General features: G+C 33.6%; 1 protein-coding gene across 1 annotated transcript; it reads right to left on the bottom strand.

Moving 5' to 3' along the window:
* Positions 1–2,786: 2,786 nt before the first annotated feature.
* On the bottom strand, positions 2,787–3,722 carry LOC107148779 (olfactory receptor 6C4-like). Its single transcript, XM_015493499.1, has one exon. It carries the CDS (start codon positions 3,720–3,722, stop codon positions 2,787–2,789), a length of 936 nt encoding a protein of 311 aa, XP_015348985.1.
* Positions 3,723–9,868: the final 6,146 nt, after the last annotated feature.

Below are 9,868 nucleotides of genomic sequence, written 5' to 3'. Positions count from 1 at the left end.
CTCTCATATTTTGCCTAATAGATTTTTTCCAATATTGACAATTAGAGTGCACCAATGAAGAAAATCTAATAGTCAATAGTAATGATGTATTCTCAGAGAAAGTCATCAGTATCATTTGACACTGACTACAAGAGCAAAATTTTAAAATACCAATGTAATTGTTTTCGCTTGTTTTTATAACATTTAGGGTAATTGGAAAGCATAAGACCTGAAAATTCTTTTGTTTCTCTCATATGGTTAATTTATGAAGTTGAAAATTTTGTCTGATAATATGGAAAAAGAATATAAAATGAGTAACTGATGTTTCATTACATATATTTTTATATTTTTTCTGAAGATATGCCTAGGTATATTATAAGTAGTACTTATAGAAATGCAAACATTAAACACAAAAGTTGTGCAATCGAAAGTACAATTTTTCATATGATATTTTCTTTAAAACACTTAATCAATCTCTTTGTAAAATCTATTTGATACTGTCTCATAATACCCAATCTAAGAAAAACAATGATACCTGGTTTCTCCTACCTCTTACACAAATAGCTCATCTTCCCCTAATAGTTGCTCTTTATCTTTATCATTTGTTCAGTGACATACTAATGTTTAAGGATGTTATGTTCTAAATTCTCACCAACAGCTCTTTCATAATTTTTAACAGTAATACATCTTTTAAACATTTTTTGAGTATACCATTTCATTAATTTCCAGGATAAATTTAACATTGCTTAATATGAACATGTTTGAAACTTGTAATAGCCCTTTTTTGAGGAGAAAGATAACAATTGAGAATTTTACATAACTCACACAAAATTTCACAAATTTTAATATATTTTTTATTGAAAAATATACTTTAACCATATATCTGTGAAACTGCAGGTAAAATATCCTTTATCTCTCCAGTCTTGTTTCCAAGAAGAAGAAAGAAAACTACAACAAAAAGGGCTGTGCTCAAATTAAAAAGCTTCTGCTCAGCAAAACAAATGATCAGCAGATCAAGGAGATAATCTACAGAATGGGAGAAAATCTTGCCAGCTCTTCTTCCAGAATATATATAAAGACCTCAAAAACTTACAAAGAATCCAATAAAAAATGGGAAAGTGATCTGAATAGATACTTCTCAAAAGAAGAAATAAAATGGCCCAAAAAAAATGAAGAAATGCCCAATATTGTAGGTATTTTGACCATGGAAATAACCAGGGAAGCGTTCCTCTGGTGAACAAACTCCCAGTGGGTAACTGTCACTCTGTTTCCTACCCTTAGAATGCCCTGCAGTTTCTCCTAGGAACTAGTAAAATAACTAATACATGTGCTATGTCTAGCTGCTACGGCAATGCCAGTAGAGTCTTATCAGCCTTGCCCTTGATCTCAGGCACACAGCTCCTGGGAATAAAGGAACTCTCTTATTAGACAACCACAGTGTTCACTGAGCCTAAACCTGTGCTCATAACAGTAACTTTATACAATGGACTTTCTTGAGAGCTACACTAAACTCCTAACATTTCACATTGCAACTTAGAATGTAACTGAGGAATAAACTGCATAATGTTGCTAAATCTGTAATCTGCCTGGTAACACAATGAACAATATGTACTAATGATGCAAATGACCTAATGTAACCTATTGATATATCTAATAAGAGCTGGGAGCTTGGCCATTCTGCCATTCTGCCGTATTTCTCTTCTGCCTCTGCATCTTGTCCTTTTTTAAAAAATTTCCCTTTCACAATCTTTTTAGCAACCAAGGAAATGAAAATCAAAGCTACTATAAGGTTTTGTCTTACCACAGTTAATGGTTATTATCAAAACAGCAACAAATATCAAATGCTGGCGAGGATGTGGACAAAAAGGAATTGTTCTACATTGTTGGTGAGGTTGTAAATTAGTACAATTACTGTGGAAATAGTATGGAAGTGCCTCAAGAAACTGAAAAATATGAAAAAAGGATGTTTGGATATATAGGCCTGAGTATTTTCACATTTTGAACCCTATGAACAATTGGAATTATAACTGTGATGCATTCTTCCTTAGTAAGAAGTGGTAAGCAGGTGGTTCAGGGGTCTATACTATGCAAGAGAGGAAAGACTTCCCTCTGGAGCTGTTCTCATCTCCTTTCCTAGGTGCTAAGCTAATGCATTAAATCCCATATCATGTATGTGGAGACATGGTGACTTAAGAGGTAAAAAAAAAAATCTATACACTGAAATAGTTGTAATCACCAAATGATGGTGGGAGAGATAGATGGTCATGGGGGACATAAATAGCCATAGAGTTGGGATTGTTAATATTCTTGAGGATGTCAGATGCCAGGTGGTTCCACTTAAGCAGAGAAGCCAGGGGTCTACCATCCTCACAATGATGGGCAAGGTCAGAGGGGTATCCAATGGACCTTCAAGCAGGAGCTGTGGAGACCATGACATAGCATCCTTATTAACAACCCTAACTGCCCCAGAATCATCTATAAATGTGTCCTCTAAATGTCAGGCACAGCCTTGTTACACTCTTGTCTTGGTGGATTTTTATCATTGCCAAAATTCCCTGTGAGTAAAATAAAATAAAAGGAGTATCTTCATAAATAAAGCTGTTTAAAACCATAGAAAAAGTGTTCTTGTAGAGTATTTTTGGGCATAGTTTATGAACAATCTCTTCTGAGAAACAGGCAGTCATATTTAACACAGTACATTTACAACTTTTTGATAATAATAAAATAATTACTATTTTTTTTTACTTTAACAACTGAAGAGCACCTTCAGGAACATCTTTTAACAATTTTCATTCGTTTTGAGGCCACTAAAATAAATGAAGATGCACAATTTTTCTGGCCATATCCTTGAAGGCTTGTTTTACCTGTTTATTCCTTAGAGTGTAAATGAATGGATTCAGTAAAGGGGCAACAGAATTATTGAGCACAGCTACTCCCTTATTGAAAGCAACTCCTTCTTTCACTGAAGGCTTTATGTACATGAAGATGCAGCTTCCATAAGAGAGGGAGATGACAATCATGTGGGAAGAACATGTGGAAAAGGACTTTTTCCTTTGCTGAGCAGAAGGGATCTTCAGAATGGTCCTGATGATGTTTGTGTAGGAGAGGATCACCAGCACCAGTGTGACTACCAGTGTCAGAAGTGCTAAGATAAAGTCGAATAGTTCCAGTAGACTAGTATCTGAGCAAGAGATTTCTATGAGGGGTCCATAGTCACAGTAATAATGATTTAGCACATTGGACCCACAGAAATCCAGATGACTGGTCAGGATGATTGGGAACAAGATGATCAGGAAGCCACACAGCCAAGAGCAGAGAACCATCTGGAGGCAGACCCTGCTGTTCATGATGGTGGTATAATGCAGAGGTTTGCAGATGGCCACATAGCGGTCATAGGACATGGCAGTCAGAAGGTAAAATTCAGTGGCCCCAAAGAAAATAGCAAAGAAATATTGAGTGAAACATCCAGCAAAGCTGATAGTCTTGATCCCAGTTGAGATGCTGAATAGCAGCCTAGGAGTGAAAGTGGATGTAAAGGAAATTTCCAGGAAGGAGAAATTCCGGAGGAAGAAATACATGGGAGTCTGGAGGTGGGAGTCCAGCAGGGTGAGGATGATGATTGTCAGATTCCCAATGATGCTGAACAGGTATGTGAGGAGGAGAAATATGAAAATGATAATCTGAAGCTCTGGAATATCTGTTAGTCCAAGAAGGATGAATTCAGTCAAAGAGTGGTTTTTCATTGCAACTTCAATTTGCTGTAAAGCTGAGAAAGGGAAAAGCAGTATTGGGAAGGGGGAAGTAGCTGAGGAATATTGTGCAGAATATTGAGAATATTTAGATTTCCCTTGAAACTTATTTAGAGGAAATACCTCTGTTTAAACCAGCCCTCATTTTTTTTTACTTCATGCTTAATTGATCATTAAAAATTTTTCAAACAAGATTTTAAATAAAAATACCCCAAAGATTAGTAGAAATTCAAATTGATAAAGATCTGATAATTCACCACTATGGAAGGGTAACATTGATGACCTCTGTACATACTCACTTTTTGACATAGAAAAGATGATGAGAGATTGTATCTCTGGAGCTACATAATGTCAGAACTGAGATGTCAGATGTGCATGAAAAGGGTCCAATAAATTATCACATATTTTATTTCTTAATCCTAATGTATGCCCTGATTACTCACAAAGTATTCAGACAGGCTTTGAGAAGAAGGCATTTCTGTCTGTCCCTTCATTTAACAATTGCTTATTACTGCCCTTCCTCCATTGATTCAAATCAGAACTCCTCTTACAATTTCTTAAGAAGCTGGCTTATTTAAAATAATCATAGATCAGGGACACACCCTCTTCTTTAAAGTCTTATTTTCTCCATTTTGTCTGAAGATTGGTAATGAACTTCATTGCAATTTTATACCAGTTTCAGTGGCGCACATTTCTTCTGGTTTAATCAGCAGAGTCATTGGGGGATAAATTATTGCCCAGGGACCTAGGTCCAGAAATGCTAATTAGCTCCTGGAAAAAAATAATTCTGAGAATTAACTTTGAACAGGAAGCTAGGAAAGATGTTCCAAACCGACCCAAGAGGGAGCCGACACTGAGCATCACTAAGAGGGTAAAAACCTTGTGGGAACTGATGCAGTGAACATGGCAATAGTGAAAAATGAAACATGACAAGCTTCTTTATAGTAATAATATTTTTATTAAAGCATAGGGTTATACATAAGAGTGGTGCTTATTCTAACCTGATCATACATGCATGAATACATTTTGCTCCATTTTAGTCCCCAGTACAGTTTATTCCCTCTTTTTCTCTCCTCTCCCCTCCCTGGCTCCCTTTTTTACTTTACTTGCCCTCTATTAATTTATGATTTTCATTGGTGCTTCATAGATATACATAAAGGTGAAATTCACTGTGGTATGTTCATATATGTATAAAGCATAATTTCGTAAGTTTCATTCTTCAGTTCCTCCCCTTTCCTATTTATCTTCTCCCCCCTCAATCCCCTTCCTCTATTCCACTGATGTCCATCCTATTTTAATGGAACCAATCTTTTCCCTTCTGTTTGCTCTAACTTCCATATTTGAGAGAAAACATTTGATCCTTGATTTTCTGTGTCTGGCCCATATCTGTAAGAATGTTGTTCTTCATTTCCATCCATTTACATAAATGTCATAGTTTCATTTCTCTTTATTTCTAAGTAAAACCCTATTGTATACACATACCACATTTTCATAATCTGTTCATCTGTTGATAGGCTCCTGGGTTGATTCCTTAACTCCATTATTGTGAATTCTGTTGCTATAAATAATGATGTCCCTGTATCACTAGAGTAATGCTGATTTTTATTTTTTCAGAAAAATATCAAAGAGTAGAAAACCTGAGTCATAGGGATCTGGTCCTAGTTTTTTTGTTTTGTTTTGTTTTGTTTTTTTAGAAATATTCATAATACTTTCCACAGTGGTTGTATAAATTTTCATTCCCACCAACAATTTATGAGTGTACCTTTTCCTATATCCTGGCCAGTATTTATTATTATTTGTATTTTTGATGATTGCCATTCTAAATAGAGTAAGATGAAATCTGAATGATTTTTTTTCTTTCCTAATTTGCTGATTTTATTTATACATGACAATAGAATCTGTTGTGACACATGTGTAGAAACATGCAATATATCTTATTCTAATTAGAACCTCAGTCTTGTGATTTACATGATAGTGAGATTCACTGCAGTGTATTTATATACGTACATAGGAAAGTTATATCAGATTCATTCCACTGTTCTCCCTATTCTTCCCTCCCTTTCCTTCATTACCTTTTATCTAATCTGCTGAACTTCCATTCTTCCTCTCCCCCTATATTGTGGGTTAGCTTCCACTTATCAGAGAATACATTGACTTTTAGTTTTTTGGCTTTGGCTTATTTCACTTAGCATGATAGGCTTTAGATCCATCCATTTACTGGCGATGTCATAAAGTCATTCTTTCTTTATAATTCCTATAGGTGAGTAATATTCCATTGTGTATATAAGCCACATTTTATTTATGCATTCATCTGTTGATGGGCGTGTAGGGTTGGTTCCATAGCTTAGCTATTGTGAATTGTATTGCTATTAACATTGATGTGGTGATGTCACTGTAGTATGCTTTTAATTCCTTTGGTTATATACCAAGGAGTCATATAATTGGGTCAAATTATATACACATTCTATCTTTCTGAGGAATCTCCAAACTGATTTCCAGAATGGTTGCACAAATTGTCAGTACCCACTAACAATGTCTTAGTGGACTCTTTCTCCCACATCCTTACTAACATTTATTTGTACTTATACTCTTGATAATTGTCAGTCTGACTGGAGTGAGGTGAGATGTCTGTTTTAATTTACATTTCTCTGATTGCTAGAGATGTTTACCTTTTTTTTCATATATTTGGAGACTGTTTATATTTCTTCTTTTGAGAAGTATCTGTTTTGTCCCATTGTCCATTTATTGATTGGGTTATTATTATTATTTATGTGTGTGTGTTAAGTTTTTTGAATTCTTTGTATATCATGGAGATTAATACCTTTTTTGAGATGAAGTTTCTAAGATGTTCTCTAATTCTGTAGGCTCTTCATGTTCTTGATTGTTTCCTTTTGTATAAAGAAGTTTTTAACCATCCAATTTGTTTATATTTCATTTTACTTCTTGTACTTTGGGCATCTTGTTAAGTATTGGGCCTGCACTTTTTTTTCTAGTAGGTGCAGGGTTTCTTGTCTAATTCCTAGGTCTTTAATTCACTTATAGTTGATTTTTGTTCAGGGTGAGAGACAGGGATTAAATTTTATTCTGTTATATATGGATTTCCAGTTTTCCAGCAACATTTGTTGATCAGGCTATCTTTTCTCCAATGTATGTTTATGTTGCCTTTGTCTAGTATCAGATAATTGTATTCATGTGGGTTTGTCTCTGTTTTATCTATTCAGTTCCATTGGTCTTCATGCCTATTTTGGTGTCAATACCTTGCTGATTTTGTTACAATAGCTCTGTAGTATAATTTAAGGTCTGGTATTGTGATACCTCCTGCTTCATTATTCACACTAAAGATTGCTTTGGCTATTCTGGGACCCTAATTGTTCCAAATAAATTTTGTAACTACTTTTTCTATTTACATTAAAAATATCTTTGGAATTTTAATGGAAATTGCATTGAATCTGTATAGCACTTTTGGTTGCATGGCCATTTTTTTTAATATATATATTTTGACACAATACCTTTATTTTATTTGTTTATTTGTATGTGGTGCTGGGGATTGAACTCAGTGTTTCATGCATGCTAAGCAAGCACTCTACCACTGAGCCACAACCCTGGTCCAGTATAACCATTTTGCCAATATTAATTCTGCTTATCCAAAAATATGGAAGATCTTTCCATCTTTGAAGGTCTTCTTCAATTTTATTCTTTAATATTTTGTAGTTTTTATTGTAGAGGTCTTTCACCTCTTTTGCTAGATGAGTCCCAAATATTTTATTTTATTTATGTAACTATGATGAATGAGACAGTTTACGCAATTTCTCTTTCAGCTGATTCATCCTTGGAATATAGGAATGCAATTGATTTATGTGTGCTAATTTTGAGTCTTTCTAGTTTGGTGAATTTATTTATGAATTCTAGATGTGTTCTGGTAGAGTTCTTAGGGTTTTCTAAATGCAGGATGAAATGTTTGGCTTTACAGATAGTTTACGCTTATCTTTTCCTATTTGTGTCCCTATAATTTCTTTCATTTGCCTAAATGCTGTGACTAGAGTTTCAAGGACTATGTTTGAATACAAGTGATGATAGAAGGCATCCCTGTATTTTTGCAGTTTTTAGAGGGAATGCATTCAGTTTTGTTTGTTTGTTTGTTTTGTTGTTGTTTTTTAGAATAATGTAGGCTTTGAGTTTGATGTGCATAGCTTTCACAATGTGTTGAGGTACATTTTTTTTTACCCTAGTCTTTCTAGTGCTTTAAACATAAATGGATGTTGTATTTTGTCAATTTTTTACCTGCATCTATTGAGATAATCACATGATTTTTGTCTTTAAGTCTGTTTATGTGGTGAATTGCATTGAATTTTGTATGTTGAAATAACCTTTCATTTCTGAGATGAACCCCACTTAATCATAGTGTAATATCTTTTTAATGTGTTTTCATATGTGTTTTGCCAGTACTTTATTAAGAATTTTTGCATCTATGTTCATCATGGAGGTATATTGTTCTGAAGTTTTATTTCCTGGATGTGTTTTTGGTTTGGGTGTTAGGGTGATACTCTCTTCATAGAAAGAATTTAAAAGGGTTTCCTCTTTTTCTATTTCATGGAATACTATGAGGAGTGCTGGTTTCAGTTCTTTCAAGGTCTTGTAGAACTCACCTGAGATGCCATTCTGGTTGTAGGCTTTTTTGTTGGTGGTGGTGGACTTTTGATGGTGTCTTCAATTTCATTACCTAAAATTGATGTTTAAAGTTTTCTACATCATCCTGGTTCAATTTAGGTAGGTCATATGTCTTTGGAAATTTATCAATGTCTTCATGATTTTCTAATTTATTAGAGTATAAATTTTCAAAATTTCTTCTGAGTATCTTCTGTATTTCAGTAATTTCTGTGGTTATAAATTTTCTTTTTCATTACTGATTTTAATAGTGAGTTCTTCCCTGTATTTTTTAGCTTATCTAAGGATTTATAAATTTTATTTATGCTTTCAAAGAGCCAACATTTTGTTTCATAACATTTTTGAATTTTTTATTCAAATTATATTGATTCTGGCTCTGATTTTAATTATGTCCTGTTTTCTACTGATTTTAGTGATTTTTTTCTTTTTCTAGTGCCTTACGATGTAATATTGGATTGTTTATATAGTGTCTTTCAATTCTTTTAATGAATGAGCTCAATGCAACAAATGAACTTTCCTCTTAGAAAAACCATCATAGTGTCCCAGAGATTGTGATATGTTGTATCACTCTTCTTATTTACCTAAGTATTTTTATTTTCCCCCAGACTTCTTCTGCTAGCATTTATCATTATAAATCTATTATAGCATATTTTTTAGTCTCCAGGTTTTACAGTAGCTTCTATTTTTTAAATTTATCCTTGACTTCAAATTTTATTCTATTTAATCTCACAGAATGCAAGGTATTAATCTGTATTTTTTTCTGTGTTTGTTAAGAGTTACTTTGTGGTCTAGCATATAGTCTATTTTAGAAATTAATACATATGCTGCTGGGAAGAAAGTGTATGCACCATTGATGGATGAAGTATTCTATAGTGTCTGTTAGGTCTAAATTATAAATTGTAATTTTTAGTGTTATAGCTATAGCTTCTTAGTTGTTTTTTTTTTTTTTCGAAGATCTGTCCAGTTTTGTTGAGAGAAGCACATATTCATCCAGAATAATTGTGTTGTGATCTGTTTAATCCTTGATATCAATAAGGTTTTGTTTGATGTACATAGGTGCTCCACAGTTTGGGGTATAAATATTTACAATTGTTATGTCTTGTTGACATATAATTCCCTTAAGTGGTATGAAATGACCTTTTTTGTCTCTTCTGATTAACTTAACTTGAAGTCCATTTCATCTTATATGAGAATAGAAATTTTTGAGATTCATGTGAATGATATATTTGTTTGTTTGTTTTCCAATTTTTACCTTCAGTCTGTGGATGTCTTTGCCAATGAGGTGAGTTTCTTGTAGGCAACATATTGTTGAGTCTTATTTTTTAATCAAATATGCCAAATAAAGTCTTTTGATAGATGAGTTTAGGCTGTTTATATTCAATTTCAGTATTGGAGGTGACTTTTTCTTCCCTGTCTTTTGATTTATTTCTTGTTTTTAATTTGTAATAGTTTTTCCCTTGATGGACTACTCTTTT

This window comes from Marmota marmota, unplaced genomic scaffold (genome assembly GCF_001458135.2).
Source record: "Marmota marmota marmota unplaced genomic scaffold, marMar, whole genome shotgun sequence".
Classification (NCBI taxonomy): domain Eukaryota; kingdom Metazoa; phylum Chordata; class Mammalia; order Rodentia; family Sciuridae; genus Marmota; species Marmota marmota.
The sequence above is the reverse complement of the archived record's forward strand: the minus strand, read 5'-3'. Positions and strand labels throughout refer to the sequence as shown.

What these genes read in the sequence shown, in the direction of transcription:
- LOC107148779 (XM_015493499.1), bottom strand. Translation starts at nt 3,722, where the DNA reads ATGAAAAACCACTCTTTGACTGAATTCATCCTTCTTGGACTAACAGAT.